The sequence below is a fragment of the Dasypus novemcinctus genome, chromosome 8 (genome assembly GCF_030445035.2).
Source record: "Dasypus novemcinctus isolate mDasNov1 chromosome 8, mDasNov1.1.hap2, whole genome shotgun sequence".
Taxonomy (NCBI): domain Eukaryota; kingdom Metazoa; phylum Chordata; class Mammalia; order Cingulata; family Dasypodidae; genus Dasypus; species Dasypus novemcinctus.
In genome coordinates this window covers 46,292,075-46,311,906 of record NC_080680.1, presented here as the reverse complement: position 1 = coordinate 46,311,906, position 19,832 = coordinate 46,292,075, and the positions used below count along the sequence as shown (strand labels likewise).

At 39.8% G+C, this 19,832-nt stretch overlaps 1 protein-coding gene across 1 annotated transcript; it reads left to right on the top strand.

Moving 5' to 3' along the window:
* Positions 1–607: 607 nt before the first annotated feature.
* On the top strand, positions 608–18,504 carry AK3 (adenylate kinase 3). Its single transcript, XM_004457400.5, has 5 exons — positions 608–912; positions 12,168–12,287; positions 12,780–12,952; positions 13,349–13,467; positions 16,729–18,504. Exons 1-5 carry the CDS (start codon positions 762–764, stop codon positions 16,847–16,849), a joined length of 684 nt encoding a protein of 227 aa, XP_004457457.1. The 5' UTR covers positions 608–761; the 3' UTR covers positions 16,850–18,504.
* The last annotated feature ends 1,328 nt before the right edge of the window (positions 18,505–19,832 follow it).

Below are 19,832 nucleotides of genomic sequence, written 5' to 3'. Positions count from 1 at the left end.
ATTTATTGAGTGCCTGCTGTATACAAAGGAAGGAGCAGTATGGGAGGTTGGGGGTGAGGGATAAAAAGGGTGGTATACGACGACTCAGGGGAGCAGGGAAAATTGGAAAGGCACAGGTGGGCAGGGAAGGGGAACCAAGGGGCGCGCGTGAGCGCCAGGCGAGGGAGGGCGCAGCGGCTTCCGAGGGGACTCCAAGTGAGACGCAGTCTGCCTGCCTGGGACCGGCAGGACAGGTCCTGGCACGAGCGGGAGGCAAGGGGTGCAGAGCGAGTGTTGGGTAGCGCCTGGCGACCGGAGGACGGCTAAGGCTTAGCGAGAGCAGTGGGCGGCCGAGAGCAGGGCGCGGACTGCGCGCAGGTTGCCGAGTGGGCACCGAGGGGGGCGGCGCGGTCTACCCAGCTGGGACTGGGCCGGACGCGGCCGGGCCCGGACGGGAGGGCGAGGAGGCGCGGGGGGAATCTGAGGGGAGGGGGGCACTTGCAGAGGTCGCCGAGGAGCCTAAAGGAGGGGCCTGCGCTGCCGGGCTGGGCTCTGGCGACCAGACGCGCTGCAGTCGCTGGGGGGGAAAGCGGGGGGCACTGCTGCCCCGCCTGAGCGGGCGGGGCGCCCGGGGGGCCGTCGCCTCACTTCCGGGAACGCCTGGGCGCCGCGCCGCCGCCGCCTGCTCCCCGCCCGGGCGCGCCTCCTGGCAGCGCCGCCCGCCGGCGCCCGCCGAGCCCAGAGCCCAGTTGTCCGCGCGGCCGCGGCCTCTGCCTGCGACCATGGGGGCGGCCGCGCGACTGCTGCGCGCGGTTATCTTGGGGGCCCCGGGCTCCGGCAAGGGCACCGTGTCGTCCCGCATCATCACACACTTCGAGCTGAAGCACCTCTCCAGCGGGGACCTGCTCCGAGACAACATGCTGAGGGGCACAGGTGGGAGCCGGGCCCTGCCCAGCCGCCCTGGTCGGGCTTGGCGGGCGGAGGGGCCGCAGTCGGGTGTGCGGGCTGCGCAGGCGGGCGCGGGTGCCTCCCGCCGCCTCCTGGAGCGATCCTGGGCTCTGCTCGCCAAGCCCGGAAACCTCCAGCCGCCGGGGGCAGCTTAGAGGGAGTTATTGGACGAGGGGAAGTTAAGACATGCTCAAAGTTCAGAGAATTAGAGGAAACCACTTGGCTTTGTTGGAGGAGCACAGCCCATTGCAGCCGCTTCTGAGAGTCCATGGAGCTGGGGTTTAGTCTCCACCTGCCCTTGCACCTGGAAAACTGGCGTTAGACCTGCTGGGATTTCCTCTTTTCTCATTTTTGTTGTTGCTAAGGTTTATGGGATCTTTTAATTCCGCCCTTTACCCCATAATCTGAAGTCCGAGTACTAGTTATCGTAATTGACCTTTGGTAGCCCCAGAAATTTATTAGACTGCTAAGTTATTCTTGTGCTAGGTTGTCTCAAAGATTGTTGTTTCTTATGACAAATTCTTACATACCTAAGCGCAAAATTCAGCCAACAAATTTTACGCTTTACAATGGGTGAGCTTTATAGTATGTAAATTATACTTTGAGGGGCTTTTTTTTCTTCGAAAGTATTGATTTATTTTCCAAAATAGAGTCCATTTTGAAATTACTTTAAAAAAATCATAGGAGTAATGCCCGCATAAGGTAAAAGGATTAGAAACAGGACAGAAATATTGTAGAATAAAAAGTAAAATCCTTTTTCTTTCCCTGCCCCAACCTTATTCCTCAAAGGGAAACAGTGCCTTGTGTTTCCTTCTAGAAATGATTATGTACATAGATATATGTAGAGCCTTTATTTTATGCAATATGTAATCATACTTACATATTTTGCACCAGTGTGTTTTCACTTATATCTGGGCTATCTTTTCCACATGAAGATATAGAAATTCCCTTCATTCTTTTTAATATTTGTGTAGGTATCAATTTGCTGAATCCCCTGTGTTTTATTTAACCAGTCCTCTGTTGGTGGGCATTTAGGTAGGTTCTTTTAAAAATATATATTGACATTTAAATGAAAAAAAGAATCCATTATTTTTACTTTGTTTCTTGGAGTTCTTTGGTTCAGCACCCACCATCTCTGGTTTATTATTACTTTTATTTCTTTATCTTCTAACATTGATCTTAAACGATAATAATAAAGTGTTTTGTAGTTAGTTAAACTTTCTCAAAAGGGTAAATTGTTTGACTAACTTGCTTAATGGTCTTGATGTAACAAATTGAAATAGTTAGGTAATACTAAGCAATCTCCTGTACTACAGCAGGCTGGGGCAAGGTTATGCAAAAGCAGGAAAAGATAAAGCAGTCCTTAAGAGATTCTCTGAAAACTAAACTAAGCAATGGGGGCATAAGAAACTTTTTTTTGTTGTTTATTCTTAACAGCTCATGGCATGCCTGCTGTCAACTTGTGCCTGCTTCACAAATTGGAGGTGGGGTGAAAGGAAGTATATGGAAACTGTATTTTCTGTACGGTTTTTCTGTAAATCTACAATGTCTGTAATAAAAAAATTAATTAATTTTAAGAAGGGGAGGGTAGAAGTAGAAAGAGGAATGCAGAGTTCTCCTCTGATGCCCGTCCTATCTGGAATCCTGGGATTTCTGGGCTGTTCTTTAACAAGGAAAACAAAAACCAATGGTGGGGTGTCATGAGATTGCTATTACAGATGTTTTGTATCTCAGGACTAAGAATAAATTCTCAATAAATAGTTGTAATTAGATTGGATCAGATAATCTTTTATTTTAAAAATACTGCTTATAATGTTTTCTGATAATGGAAGTAAGGTATATTTATAAAGAGAAAAATATGTCTTGAGAATGTAGAAACAGAAAATTAAGATTCTACATAAATCTGTCACCCATACTTATAATGAACTCTCTGGCACTTTTCTTAATTTTTTTTTTTCTTTTTTTTTCTCTGTTGCATTCGTTATGTGTATGTAAAATTGTTGTATTCTAAACAATTGTTTATATTCCTTTTTTCTCACTTATTGTGATCACGTTCACAATAAATTTTCATTAAATCTTAAAAATAATCTTTAATTTCATCATGGTGCACAAATATTTAAACGTTTTCCTATTGTTGGACATTGGTATTAACCGTTTTTTTATGACTATCTTTGTATATCATATTTGGTAGCATCTCTAGTTATTTCCTTCAAATAAATCCCCTGGTGTGAAATTTATGCACATATGGAATCATCAAATACTGGTATAGAAAGACTGTGCCAATTTCCTCTCCAACCAACATGTCATAAGCATGCTCTAGTTTCTAACACATGGTTGTATTTTATCACTAAAATTTAAACCACTCTAGCAGCTATGATAAGGACACTGGAAACAAATTGACAATAGCAAATGTAGACATAAGTAACAGTAGACTACTACTGGAGCCCTGCGTCAGGAAACTTGCCTTCTAACATTTAGCCAATCCTCTCATGCAGATGAGGAAACTGAGTTCAAGAGAGGTTAAAGATTAACATTTATTAACAATAATACTTTATACATTTTCTTTTCTTACTCATTTTGCTTTCCCTGGCCCTAATATTTTCCTTCAAAATGAACTTAGCCAGCAACAAGAAAATGGAGTGAGAAGAACAAAGTGACAAAGAAAAGACATAACACGCACAAACAACAACTAATTAATCCCCAAGACTAGACAAAGAAGCTAAGGAACTGATTAAACCTGTCAAGATAAAATGATGACCAGACAGCAACAAAAAACTACAAACCAAACCAATAATCAGGAAAACATGGCTGAATCCAGTGAACAAACTAAAAACCATGAAGGGGAGCAGAACATTGGACAAGTAATTAAAGATCTCAAAACATATATTAGAGACCAACTTAATGAAGTAAAGGAAGAGATTAACAATATGAAGAAAACACTCGGAGAGGAAATTGCAGACATGCACAAAAAGATAACAGATATGATGGTGATGAACACCACAGTTCAAGAAATGAAAAATACACTCTGAGCAAAGAGCAGATTAGAAGAGGCAGAGGAGAAAATTAGCGACATGGAAGACAGTACATCTGAAATCAAACAGATAGTAGAACTGATCGATAAAAAGATAGAAAAAATCCAGCTAGGACTTAGGGACCTGAATAACAATGCAAAATGCACAAACATATGTATTATAGGCATCCCAGAAGGAGAAGAGAAGGGAAAGGGGACAGAAGGGGTGTTGGAGGAAAGAATGGCTGAAAACTTCCCAAATCTACTGAGAGAGATGGATGTACATGTCCAGGAAGCACAGTGCACCCCAAACACCGTAAATCCCAACAGGTCTACCCCAAGACATATACTTGTCAAATTATCCAATGCTCAAGACAAAGAGAAAATTCTGAAAGCAGCAAGAGAAAAGAAAACCATCACATACAAGGGAGGCTCCATAAGATTAAGTGTTGATTTCTCATCTGAAACCATGGAGGCAAGAAGGCAATGGTATGATATAGTCAAGGTACTAAAAGAAAAAAATTTCCAACCAAGAATACTCTACCCAGCTAAACTAGCATTCAAAAATGCCCCCCAAAAAATCAACACAGCATTCTTTAAGGAACTAGAAAAACTAGCTCTGAAATTTATTTGGAAAGGAAAGAGGCCCCGAATTGCCAAAGACATATTGAAAAAGAAAAACGAAATTGGAGGAATCACACTACCTGACTTCAAAACATACTACAAAGCTACAGTAGTGAAAACAGCATGGTATTGGCACAAGGAGAGACACACAGACCAATGGAACCGAATTGAGAGTTTTGATATAGATAGATCCTCATATATATAGTCATATAATATTCGATAAAGCCACCAAACCATCTCAACTGGGAGAGAATGGCCTATTCAGACATGGTGCCTGGAGAACTGGATATCCATATGTAAAAGAATGAAAGAGGATTACCATCTCACACCTTATACAAAAATCAACTCAAGATAGATCAAAGACCTCAATGTAAGAGCCAAGATCATAAAGACTTTGGAAAGCAGTGTAGGGAAGCATGTACAAGATCTTGTAATAGGAAATGGTTTCATGAACTTCACACCAAAAGAACAAATAGATAAGTGGGACTTCCTCAAAATTAAAGGCTTCTGTACCTCAAAGGAGTTTGTCAAGAAAGTGAAAAGAGAGTCTACACAATGGGAGAAAATATTTGGTAACCATATATCGGATAGGAGACTTAAAACCTGCGTATATAAAGAACTCTTATATCTTGAAAATAAAAATATAAACAACCCATTTAAAAAATGGGAAAAAGATTTAAACAGACACTTCTCCAAAGAAGAAATACAAATGGCTAAAAAGCACATGAAAAAATGCTCCAGATCTCTAGCTCTCAGGGAAATTCAAATAAAAACTACAATAAGATACCATCTTACTCCTGTAAGATTGGCAGCTATGAAGAAAACAGAAGACGACAAATGCTGGAGAGGATGTGGAGGAATGGGAACACTCATCCACTGCTGGTGGGAATGCAGAAGGATCCAGCCATTCTGGAGGACAGTTTGGTGGTTTCTCAAAAAACTAGCCATGGATTTGCCATATGACCCAGCAATTCCACTGCTGGGTATATACCCAGTAGAACTGAAAACAAGGACACAAACCTATATATGCACACCAATGCTCATAGCAGCATTGTTCACTATTGCCAAAAGTTGGTATCAACCCAAATGCCCATCAGCAGATGAATGGATAAATAAAATGTTGTATATACATACAATGGAATACTACTCGAACGAATACACTACAAACCCACGTGATAACATGGATGAATCTTGAGAACCTTATATTGAGTGAAGCAACCCAGGCATTGAAGAACAAATACTACATGACCTCAGTGATATGAAATAAGTAAGCCAAAGCTGCCTCAGAGAGCTAGAGACTGGATGATAGGCTTACAGGAAATTGGGGGGCAGAGGAAGGATGTAAGCTGACACCTACATGGGTGAAATCTATGATAAGCTGGAGGTAAGTATTTGTACAAGAAAGGGATAAAATGGGGGCATAGGGTTACCTTTGGGTGGGGCTTTGTGGGTCTGAGGGGGTCTAGGGATGGGAGGATGGGTAATATTGCCCAAGAAATTGGGGGGAGGGTGGGGCAACATATGAACATAGGAGATTGTCAGGTATTTGGTTGAGAGTATAATGCTGAGAAAACTTTTTCAAAAATACAATAAGGAAGGTTACCTGTTTAAGATGCTTAAAGGGGATAATCTGACTCAGGACAGGTTCCTAGGGAATATGTGAATGCTAATTTTGCCAAAGTGGGTTATATCCTTGGATAGAGACCCATATAATGAGAGTGAAGATATACCCACATCCTGGGGAGGACTGATGCCCTCAAATAGAGGGAATTGTATCTCTCAAGAGAAATGGTGGCTCCCAGTGCGTTAGGGCAGTTGAGCATGTCCAGCCCTCAACACTGTTACAATTATCTCTGAATATGGCCCTTCAAGCAATGAAGATTGACTGTCACTGTGGGCCCTAAGGGGAAGGGAAAGAGGTATTGAATAAATGGAACCAATGTAACTGTGTGGGCAATAGAAGTATTCCACAAGAGTATGCAAGGATGGATACAAGACATGTAAAATTACACCAAAAATATATAGGGGCTGATAGGCTAAAATGTAAAACATAAAATAACTAAAAATTTAGAAAATTGTGTAGTCTAAAATATAAACCACAATGTAAACACGAATGTTACCTTGTTTGAAAGCTATTGTCTCAATATCTGTACATCAGTTTCAGTAAATATAGTACAAATATATAAAAAGATTATTGCTGTGGAAGGGAAAAGGCTTTATGTTGGATATGTGGGAGTACTGTATATTGTATATATGAACTACTGTGATCTAAAACTCTTGTGAAGATAAGCTTAATAATTAGAAAAAAGAAAAGAAAAAGATAGGACGTAGACACTGAGGAAAAGACGGAAGTAGTTGCCTTGCCAATTTGCATACAGGGCAACACTTATTGCAGTGATGGAAGGCAAAACATCAGAAACAAAGCTTTTGCATTTTTAAAATTTTTGATACCCCAATTTATTTTTACCTTAATTTTTCCAAATTAATATGTATTCTATATCAAACCTTTAAACTCATCACTATATTCCATTTTACTATTAATGGAACCTGGCAATATATTGGGCTTCACTTTTCAGGAAGTTTTGGATCACAGAGAGGTTCAACAGTGGCATGGGAGGAATACTGGTGTTGGATGTTATTGACAGGGGACACATGGTTGGCAGGGAGTTCTCCAGGGCATATATCCAGGGTACACAAAAATGTTTCGATATTTTCATAGCGGATACAATTAAAAACAACTGAGGGAGTGCTGAGTTCCTAGCCAGGGGATCTCTCTCACAGTCCCTAAAGGAACAACAACAATCCCCCAAGTACAACGGCAAAGACCAAAAAAGAATGAAGGTCCAACAATGAACCCTTGATACTTATGACTGTGCTTGTGAGCCTGTGCACCTGAAATAAGAACAAGGCCTAGAGCTGCAGGGTGCCTAAGAGTTACCTCCTCAGAGCCTCTGTGTTGCTCAAATGTGGCCAGTCTCAAAGCCAAACTCAGCATGTAAATGCGTTACCTTTCCCCCAGCGTGGGACATGACTCCCGGGGATGAGCCTCCCTGGTGCCAAGGGATTACTACCAAGAACCAGCTGATGATGTAACTAGAAAATGACCTTGAATAAAAGGGTCAACTCGGACCAGCAGAATATCTCAATCTACATATAATACCAGGAGTTGAAAATGCTTTTTGACCTGAATCAAGGGGGAAATGGAAAGGACAAATGAGTCTTCAAAAAGAGCCAGGAGGTTATCAGAGGGGTTGCCCTTATGCACACCTCAGCAGAGTCCCAGAGACAGATAAAGTAGATACAACCCTGGGTTACTGGTTCTTCTGAGGGCTACAGAGACCCACAGGTTGTATGGTCATGGCAGATGGAGTTCAGTGCCATGTCAGTTGGCCCTACTTTGGAGTTTGTGTTTCTGTGTGATGGAGCTGGACTCAGATGTGATCTTTGTTCACAAGCTTCTCCTGTTACTTTTACCGGAACTGTAGTTGGTGCTGAGGTTTAATATATACCCAGGGGACCTGAATCTCCAGACTGACCGTGTGATAGCCAGGCCCTGAGCCTCAACAGACTTCAGCTCCTACACTGTGGTTTATTGGACTTACCCCACTCAGCTAACATGGAGTTGAAGAAGGTCAACCACCACACCATGGAGCCAAGAGTGCCTACAACTGAAAGCAGGAGGATTGCATCCAGCATCCCTGTGGAATTTAAGCCCCCTCTTGATATAGATGTGGAGTGGACACAACCATTCCAAGGTCTACAGGATGGAGGAACAGAGTATGGATTAGAGTGGACTTACTGATAATCTATTCATGAACTATTGTGATTAGTAATCAAAGAAAATGTGGCATTGGTGTGGAGAAAGTGGCCATGGTGGCTGCTGGGGGTAGGGAGTGGGAGGAAGAGATGAGATGTGGAGGTGTTTTTGGGACTTGGAGTTGTCCTGGGTGATGCTGCAGGGACAGTTACCGGACATTCTGTGTCCTCCCATGGCCCACTGGGTGGAACGTGGGAGAGTGTGGGCTATGATGTGAACCATTGACCATGAGGTACAGCCGTGCTCAGAGATGTATTCACCAAATGCAATGAATGTCTCATGATGATGGAGGAGATTGTTGTTATGGGGGAAGGAGTGGGGTTAGGGGGGTGGGGGGGGGTATATGGGGACCTCGTATTTTTTGAATGTAATATTAAAAAATAAATAAAGACAAAAAAAAAAAAGAGAGAGAGAGGTTAAAGAATTTCCCCCATAATACCCAGCAGTTAATATAGGACTGGGGTGAAAACCCAAGTCTCCTAGCATCCCAATTTCTCTTTCCAATATGCAGTGTTTCTCAAATTGAGATTCATGAGATAATTTAGGTAGAGAAAAAGTTTTTTAAAATTTATTTCAAATAAAAAAATAGTACACCAAACTGTAATTTTATGGATATTATAGCTAATAATAATAATAATAATAATATAATAAAGCCAAGTAGCTTTAGAGGGAAGTATATAGTAATTAATAGTTAACCTATGGCAGAAGTTGTGAAGTTGACATGTCATTGTACAGAGTTTGAGAAACACTGCTCTGTGGCATAATGTTTCACAAAGACATGACTTTGGATTAGATGGCTGACCTTTTAAACTCATTTGTTCTCATCTGTAATTTCGGGGAGTTGAACTCTATAGGTAATCTTCAAAACATCTGTCAGTTCCCAAGATTCTATACTAACAAAATTTTTATTTTGTACATCCTTTCAGCATAGGAGTGTCTACCTGGAATAATGTTGATGAAAGAGTAAATTACCTTTCTAATTCTAAAAAATGTATTTGGTAATAGGCAATTCATTGACATGGTTTGAAATTCCAAAAAAATATAGAAGGATATTTACTGAAAAGATCCAGAGATATTTCACGCACATAAAACCAAATGTCTACCTATTCTTCCTTCTGTTTTTGTTTTACACAAATTATACAGCATAGGGTATGTACTTTTCTGTACCTTTCTTTTTTAATAAATCAGTTTTACTGATACAAATTAATAAAGCAGACAATTCATCCAAAGTGTACAGTCAGTGGTATTTGTTTAATCACAGTTGTGCATTCATCACATCAATCATTAGAGCATTTTCATTATTTCAGTAATGATAATAACAAACAAAATTCTTCACCTCTCAATCTCTCTGTTCCCCTGCTGTACATAGGTGTTATTTCTGGCTATTCTTGCACAATTATTAATTTGTTTATTAAGAAGTTTTAATGAAATATATTCACATACCATATGATGTACCCAAAGTGTATAATCAGTGGCTTTTAGTATAATCACAATGCTGTACATTCATCACCACAAAAAATTTTAGAACAATTTGATTACTCCAAAAAGAAAAAGAAAAATTCCACACCTCTTAGCAGTCCTTACCCACTCTACATAGTCATTAATCTAATTTCATTTTTATAAAATGAATTATATTTACATTTTATATAAATGGAATCATACAGTATGTAATATGTTGTGTCTGGTTTCTTTCACTTAGCATAATGTTCTTTTTTGTCTGATATTAATATCTTGTAGTAATATACATCTGTTCAGTTTCGAAGAAAGATGGTCTTATATATGCAATTTTATCCTTATTCATGTTTCATATGCGGTTTTACTCTGCTATACAGTCCCATGTTACATTTTTTAGCTTTCTTTTTAGTAACATACATGACAGTCGTTCCCTTTAAACCACTTTCATACCCACATAATGGTACTGCTAGTTTCAAACATTATATGGGGCTTTCACCTTTTCTATTCATTTCCAAAGTTTAACAAACAACCTTTTACCAATTCTGTACAAGTTAACCCTCAGCTTTCCATTGTCTAACCTCATTCTATTTTCTGGTGACCCACATTCAAGTGATTAACTCCATGAGATTGTACAATATAGTTAGTTCATAGTATAATCATACAACATTTGTCCTATTGTGTCTGGCTTGCCTCACTCAGTATAATGTCTTGTAGGTTCATCCGTGTTGTGATATACTTTATGACACATCAATCAGGGGAACAGAATTGAGAGTCCAGAAATAAACCCTAACCTCTATGGCCAACTTATTTTCAAAAAACCTACCAAAGCCATGTTAATGGCCAGCTTGCAGTCTTACTCCACACAGTTAAGGGGAAGAGGAGGGAAGGGCCAACAAGTGTGCCATGAGCTTTTACAGGTTTTAGATTGTGTTTTCTTCTTTTTTTATTTTTAAGTTCAAACTTCTAAAAAAATTTATTTCCCCCCTTCCCCTCCTCCTGCCCTGCTGTTTTGCTGTCTATGTTGTCTTCTCATTTTCTCTCCTCTACGATTTACCAGGATTCGATCCTGGAGATCTCTGATTGAGGGAGAGGTTCCCTGTCAATCGCACCACCTCAGTTCCTGGTTTCTGTAGCACTTCACCTTGACTCTCCCCTTGTCTCTCTTTTGATGCATCATCATCTTGCTGTGTGACTCTCTTGCGCGGGGCACTGGCTCACCATGCAGGGATTCGCGTGGGCACTGGCTCATCATGCAGGCACTCGCATTGACACTGGTTTGGCACACAGGCATGCTTTCTCTTCTTTTTCATCAGGAGGCCCCAGGGATTGGACCCAGGTCCTTCTATATGGTAGGCAGAAGCTCTATCACTTGAGCCGCATCCGCTTTCCAGGTTGTGTTTCTTGATTCAATACTCTTCCAGTTATGACACTCCTTAACTGTTCTCTGGAGTTTTGAGGAAGATGGTTCTGCCTGTTTTTGCTAGTTGTTTAAAGACTCTGTGGGCAAAGAGAACCCTGGAGTGTCTTAAGCTGCCATCTTGGTCGACTGGAAATCTGGTATAGTCCTATATATCAACATGATGGAGTACTCTTCAATTAGTAACATAACTATATTAAATGAAAGAAAAGTATTTACAAAATAATACTTAGTAACAAAAGAACACAAAACTGTATATGTCCAAATTACAATGATTCTGAATATATATAAATAGGTGTGTAAGAGAACATGAGGAAATTAAAATACTATTGCAGAATAGTGATGTAGTTGTGGGTAATATTTTAAAATTGTAATGCATTCTTCAGTGTGTTTTATTAATAAAAATATGATCACAGTGCTAATCTGGTTAAAAATTGAATTGCATTATGACAGCAGCACCTGTTTTAGAGGATTAGACAAATATCTACAATAACATTTAATAGGCTGAGCCAACTTAAAAATAATGCCTATTTAAAATTATTTAAAAATAAAATGGTTTCAATTCTTTATATTCAATTTCTTTATATTTATATATAATTTGGAAAATACAGAAGAATGCAAAGATGTTAAAAGCCGCTCATAATTCTATCACACAGAGACTACTAGTAACATATTGATGTAGAGATTGCCTTTATATACTCTGTTTACACATTTATACTTATATACTTTTACATAATTGAGAATCTAAAATAGGCATTATGGATTGTTACCTCTCTTTTTTTTATAAAAAGTTGGTGATGTACATTTTCATGAGGGGATGTTATATGGAGGGTCCAGTAGGCAACCGGTTCCCAGGGGCTGGAATGATATAAAAGAAATGCATTTGCTGATATTTCTCTCCCCCATCCGCACTGTAGAAATTGGTGTGTTAGCCAAGACTTTTATTGATCAAGGGAAGCTCATCCCAGATGATGTCATGACTCGACTGGCCCTTCATGAGCTGAAAAATCTCACCCATTACAGCTGGCTGTTGGATGGTAAGTAGAGGGGTTGTGAACATTTCAACCAACCAAAATGATGAGTGCTGCTGGCAGGAGAATAAACATTTCATAGGCTAGAATTGGACAGTAAGGGTGGGAAGCCTGAGTTCTAGTACTCATGGCCCTGAGGCCTGAGGCAATTCATCTTCTCTGAGCCCCCCCAAAGAAAACTTATAATGTATGTAGAGACAATGGGGCAGCCTGCTACCCCAGAACAAGGCAGGAGGAAGATGAGTTGAATGTACCCTAATGGCTCCATGTGGGGAGAAGCGTCCTGGAAGCAGTTCTCCCAGCTCTGCTGTTCAGTGCATTCTAAACGCGTGTTTGTGGAGTTGCTCCCAGAAGGTTATCTACATAGCGAGTTCAGTTTGCCTGTCACATCTTTCCTTTTGTTCAGATTTGTCCAACAATAATTCTATTTTATTTTATTTTCTATTTTATTTAATTTTTATGCTATATTAATTGTATTATATTGTATTTTTAAAAAAGGTTTTCCAAGGACGCTTCCACAGGCTGAAGCCCTGGATAGAGCTTATCAGATAGACACAGTGATTAACCTGAATGTGCCCTTTGAGGTCATTAAACAACGCCTCACTGCTCGCTGGATTCATCCAGCCAGTGGCCGAGTCTACAACATTGAATTCAACCCTCCCAAAACTGTGGTGAGTAGTTGTGGTAGAATTGATATGGCCTTCCACATAGTAAACTGTCCCAAGGAGTTCTTGTCTTCGTCTTTCTGAGCTGTTATCACAAGTACCACATAATAGGTTGGCTTGAACAACAGGAATTTATTGTCTCGTGGTTTCAGAAGGTGGGACATTTGGTAATGTTCTGATGCTGACTTGCCACAATCCGTGGAGTTCCTTGGGCTTCCTGTCACATGGTGATGTCCTCTCCTTTCTCTTCTGGGTTCCCACTTTCTCCTCCTTCCTGTGAGCCTCTCCTTAGAGGGCCTGTAGTAATCTGTGTTAAGATCCATCTTGCTTAGTCATTTTTATCATTAAAAAATATCAAGCTTGTTCTGTTGTTTGATGTCAGTCCCTCTGACTCCTGTTTAGGGCCGTGACGATCTGACTGGAGAGCCTCTGGTTCAGCGCGAGGATGACAGACCAGAGACAGTTATCAAGAGACTGGAGGCTTATGAAGCCCAAACGGAGCCAGTCCTGGAATATTACCAGTGAGGTTTTTTGTTTTTTTGTTTTTTTCTTTTCAGAACTTCTCTTGTATGATGAAGCAGTGTATACAGTGGGGTACAGAGTCAGTTTTGTTTTTGATTATCCCTACTTTACAGGTGAAATGCTAAAATAACAGAAGACCCAATTCAGATTGGCCTAAACAATAAAGGAAACATATTAGCTTGTGTAACAGAAAAGTCACCCAGAGGTTTGATCAGAGTCTTGCCATTCTCTTGGCTTTACCTTCCTTTGTTTTTTGGCTTTGTCCTCAGGTTGGCATTCTACATGGTTGCAGATAATTGCCAGGAACAGCCAGGGCTTTACGAAAGTGAGGTTAGGGTTAGGGGTAGGGATCCTTTTCACCAGTGAACAAAGCGCTGAATATCACTACTTGAATAGTCACTGTGGTCAGGGCATGTTTTGCTGCACTGTTTTAGGCCTGGGTTATGCCCATCCCTGAACCAAATTCTGGGTAGGAGAGATTACACTGATTCGTCCACCCCTGCCACTGGGGGTGAGTCACTGTCACTCAGATTCTGCTCTGTGGTGGAGGGAAAGCTGGAATGAATACTTTAACCTCAGCTTAACCTCTGCCTGTTTTCTCCTCTGTAAAATGGGAGTGATAAAATAGGATTGAAAGATTAAATGAGTCAATATGTGTATCTCTTATTATAACTGTGCCTGAGAAATAGTAAACACATATAATTATTAGTATTTTTGTTGTTATTGTTGTAGGCTAAGTATGCAGTGAACTCTGAAGGAATACTCTCCAAACGTTTAGTAGTTATTTCTGGAGTGTAAAATTATAAGGGAGTTGGTGATTCACTTTCTACAGTAGTTGTTCCTCTAATTTTGTGATTTGTATGATGATCCTGGCTCACAGATAACTAGCTGTGTGGCCCCAGGCAAATTATTTAACCTCTGTGCACAAGTTCTTTATCTCTAAGATGAGGGTAATGTTAGTACCTACTTTATAGCGTTGTTAAGGGAATTAAGTGAGATAATCCATGGAAAGACAGCAGTCCTGGCACTGATGAATCACCCAGTGTTAGCTATTATTATTTACTCTGTCAGATACTGGGCTAGGCCTGGGCCCACAGAAATAATTAGATGCAGTCCATGCCAGTCCCCAAGAAACTCACCTTCTGTTTGTGGGTGTTGCAGGGAGCTGGATAAACAACATTCATCATGCAATGTGATAATGCTTATATTTATTAGGAAACTAATTCACACTAGTATACGCAAAAGCAGAATTTATTGGTCATGTAACTTAAAAGTCCAGTGGTTGGTGGTTGAGTCCAGGGGTGTGAACAGTGTCATCATGCCTCAGGCCCTTTCAGCTCCATTTGTTCAGCTCCTGTATTGGCTTCAGTCTATGGTGGGCTCTCCCTGTGTGGCAGCCCCCCAACAGCTCCACCATACATCTCAGTTATCCGGAAGAAAAGAACACCTCTTTTGCCAGGTAATGCCAGCAAAAGCCTTGGGGTTGGCACTCAGCTGTGATCATATCCGTTCTTGGAGCTGGGCAGTGGGGGCAGTTCCACCTGATCCTAATGGACTGAGATTGGTGGAGAGGTGGTTTGTTTGCCAAAGGCAACTAGATGAAGGGAGAACACATTGATGCTGGGCGGATAAAACAACACTGCAAGGCAATTTGTAGAGGTTATAACTAAATGCAGTCGAGTACAGTAGCCCTAGGGCTTTATTTAGTTCTGTCAAAATGCAGGGAGGGAAGTTGGGGAAGCAGCAGAGATGAAGTGTAAGACCCAGGTCACTGTCTTAGGTGATATATTTGTCTTTCTAGGCTTCTCCTGGCTCATGCTGCTGCTTGCCATTAAGTCAAGCTTTTCCTTTTAGCTCCTGCACATAGAACTAGGGCTCAACGTCACCAAAAATTGAAGATGTATTTGCAACAACCTTAGTGATCAGTTGGAAGTTATTTAAGGATGCCGATAGTTATATTGTTTCTAAAACTTCTTAGCTTTGGCACATTATACAGTAATTAGGTCTTTATTTCTAGATGACATGGTGTTATTACTCTTTGGAGGACCAATTGTTGAAGCTGGTTCCATTGTATTATACAGAAATGAAAATGACAAGTCTTTTTCCAAGGTACAGTTTTAGGCTTGAAAAGGTGTCTGCAGTTGTGTCCTCAGTGATTAACCCACTTGTGTGTAAAGTGGCTCTTCAGGGAGCTTACAGGAATTAAGACACTAATTCTCTTGAAAACTTTACAAGACTCCTGTGAATTCAGAAGCTGGAGGGCTTCTTATATGCAAAGAGTACAGTATTTGCATGCTTTTTTCCTTCTTATCAAGAAAACAGTGGGAATTATTTAAGTAAATTTTATGAGATATTTAGAAAGGAATGCTTTTGTCCCCAGTGAAGCTTCTGAAAACCTAGTTAAGAGGATTGGAGAAATATGACTGATCTGTTTTTAGAAAGTAACAAATCAGAGCTTTTCAGTTGCCCTTATGCAGCTTTTGAACCAGTGTGGTGTGTGCCACAAGTGTGTGTGTGCATGCGTGTGCTAAGGGGATTGGAGAGAGCAAGAGGAATGTCAGAATCTCTGGTTTGAAAGGCAGCCCCAGGATTCTGATCCTCCCTCATCCCCAGGCAACTTTAGTAAATAGACTGGCTGCTGTCTGGTGACAAGTCAGACAAAACTCCCAGAGAAGAAATGGAGAAACCCCAGAGGCAAAAGGATAGAAACAGCACATTTTATCCCCCTTTTCCTATAAAATTCAGAAGGGAAGAAGAGAGGAAAAAATAAACCTGGGTGAAAGAAGGATTGACAATTATTAGAAAGCTCTTTTTGCAGATGGGCAAGTGGACAAAGAAAACCCAAGGGAGATTCTGGCATCTGAGAGATACTGGGTTTGGAAAACTTATACTATTATTAGCTGTGATTTAGGCTTTTACTGTATGTGTAAGATGCAGTTTTATCAAAGTAAATAAGGAAAGTTGAGTTTTGGAAAAGATTAATTGAAATGTTATGCATAAAGCACTCAGCACAGGGTTTTACATATATTACATGCTCAATAAATGATAGCAGCTGTTATTTAAGCCAGAGGGCACAAATAAAACTAAAATCTAGGTTTTCTGATGCCTAGCCAAGTGCCTTTCTTTCTTGATCACACAGACCTATATTTATTGAGGCCCCTAAATCCATATTAACATCTATTATAGAATCATTTTGAAAAAGCTCATTAGGAAGACTCAGACTTAAGTTCATTTCTTTTCTTTCTTTTTGTGATCTTTAGGAAAAAAGGGGTATTGGAAACATTCTCCGGAACAGAAACTAACAAGATCTGGCCCTATGTATATGCTTTCCTACAAACAAAAGTTCCACAAACAAATCAGAAAGCAACAGTTTCTCCATAAGGAAAAATCCATGTAATTAGTAAGATGAGTAGAATCCTCTTCCTTTCATTCAGAAGCTCCTTGTCCTAAGACTCTGGCATGTATGAGTTCTTTGAAACTTAGTTTCACTTCTGCTGATTTTATTCTATATACTAAGGATGCACCATATGAGTCACATACAAAGATTTATCTTCTGAAATATTCAAGTATGTTTCACCCAGTTATCTTCTATGGATGTGCAATTCAAAAACATCAGAGATGTCTAAATTTTTTTCAAAATCTTGCAGAGCAAAATTAAAAGAGCAATTTGTAATAATCCAACTTCTGTTCAGTTAAGATGGGTAAGGTTCCCATATTTTTCTTGAAATGTGAAGAAAAATTACATTATACAATTGGGGGAAGGTATCTTATTAGAGGCTTTTACATAGACTGATGCCAAAAAGACATTTCTGGCTCTATGGGATGTGGTATTGACACTATAAAATTCCAGAAAAAGACAATTAGATTTACAGATCAGCTGCACAGAATACAAATTCACTGCTGCCTTTATCTAAGAAACTTACAAGCTGGCCATATATGCTATATTTATTTTGTTGTTAAACATACATTCAGTTTACTGGCAATTTTCAATTTACTGTAAAAATATATCTAGTAGCATTTAGGAAAATTAATATGACTTATTTTCTTTTTAAAATACATATATACTGAGAGATATGATTTATATTGGAAAATGGCTTTTAAGTTACTGGCTAAGCACTGAAGTTGAATGAATTTTCTTGATGAGGAAATGTAACTAAAGTCTTATGTTTTTAGACGTTACTTGGGTTAAGAAACATGTGCTTTAGGATCTACTTGCCAGTTTCTCTTTTTGGTCCAAATGTACAACATACCTTGATGAGTAACAATTTAAAGTACAAGAAAGAAAAAAAAAAAGAGAAAACCCATGTCACAAGTAAAATAAGCACACTTTGCCATTAGGAAGTAGAAATAGGCATACCTGGAGAAAATAACTTTAACATAGCAGTCATAATTAGTAAACAGATGAAGCAATAAAAAGGAGTGATAGGTTAAAAGGGAAAGTAATTTTAGTTTGCTGAAGCAGTTCTTTGTCCCTCATCAAAGAAGTTGAAACCTGCTGGCATTCACTGCCATCTATCTTAAGGGGAAAGAACTGCTTGGTGAGTGTAATCTGAGCAACTATTATTTTTAAATCATTATTTTATGGGCAAAGAGGATGCAGGCTTATGTGTGTGGCTTGGGAGGGGTAGAACTGGTGAGCAGAAACCAACTATCTTAAATGGCATATTTAGCCTTACTTTACTTGGTGCTAAATCAAATGAAACAAGTTCTTGTACAAGTTAACTGCCTTTGAAGATTTGGCCCATTTTACTACAGTCACTTAAAATAGAAATGCCAGGAGGCGGTTCTTACGTATTTGGGGGGAAACACTTATAGTCCTTTTTTCTGATTTTAGTTTTCACTCACTGTTGATCTTTAAAATGGACCAAATGGACCTTTTTAAAAAGGTTGCCGTAAACATTTCACTTTGCAAAACTTTCTGTAATGCCTTGACTCGTTAATCTTTGCTTTCCAAAAATGTTGTGAACTACTCAATTTATGAACTAGCACACTATTTTTATTATTTTACTATAATAAAATAAAATTTTAGAATTGTGGATATTGTCATTGATACTTACAAAGATCTCATTCCATCCCACCTGTTCTGATGTCTCATCACCTTCTGAAATGTTCTAAATTAGTGCTGAAGTTGGTTTGATTTTATGCTATGCTTTTTTTTTTTTAAGACCCCCTCCCCTGGTTGTCTGCTGTGTCCATCCGCTGTGTGTTCTTCTGTGTCTGCTTCTATTCTTGTCAGTGGCACTGGGAATCTGTGTCTCTTTGTTGCGTCTTCTTGCTGCGTCAGGTCTCCATGTGTGCGGCACCACTTCTGAGCAGGCTGCACTTTCTTTCACGCTGGGTGGCTCTCCCTACAGGGTGCACTCCTTGTGTGTGGGGCTCCCTTACACAGGGGACACCCCTCCGTGGCACGGCACTCCTTGCACACATCAGCACTGCGCATGGGCCAGCTCCACATGGGTCAAGGAGGCCCAGGGTTTGAACTGCGGTTCTCCCATGTGGTAGGCGGACACCCTATCCATTGGGCCAAGTCCGCTTCCCTAAGACTTCTATTTTAAAAACAATTGTTTTTATCCTGAATATCATTGCTAAGGAATCCATCCCTCTCAAAAAACGGAGATGTAATGACCATTAAGATTTACGTCATATGGAAATAGTTTGGAGTTTAATGTGCCTTAGTTTCTAGCTAATGAGAAAAGTATCACCTCATTTCCCTGCTTTCTGGAGTGATAGTGATAGCCATAGTTATTTTGGTTTTACTTTTGTTAAGCAGTGTGCTGTGGGAAATGGAAATAGGCAGTTTTTAGCAACAACCAAATTTTACTTCAGATGCTACATACAGTAGCGTTCCAGGAAAATATAAAATAGTTGGATTACTCATAATTTGTGACAAAACTGACCTACATTAGCAACAAATCATTGTTAATTCTAGACCTCAGATTAAATTGCTGTAATACTTCTAAGCAATAGAAAGAATGAATTTTAATTTTGAAACATGCTTAAGTTGTGTCCTCTCAACAAAGTATCTCCAGACACTGGTAAACTGCAGAAATAGCTTTCCCATTTTTGCAGTTCAAGAGTTTAGTTTGGAAGTTATAGTTTAAAATTTTTAAAACACTATCAAGAATAGTTTAACTTTGCTTAACTCTTTTAGTGAAAACAAATATGCTTTGTAGGGACTATACCATTATACCATTTTTGTTGTTGTTGTTAGCTCACTGATGAGCACATATTTTTCCATATTTAGCACTGAGTAAAGTTAAAATTGTCAGGTCAAGTGGCACTTTGATTTTCCCAAAGTATAAATCAATCTGGCACTGTGTCATATTTTTCCAAAGGATTCAAAAGTAAGTGAAGAAAAAAATAC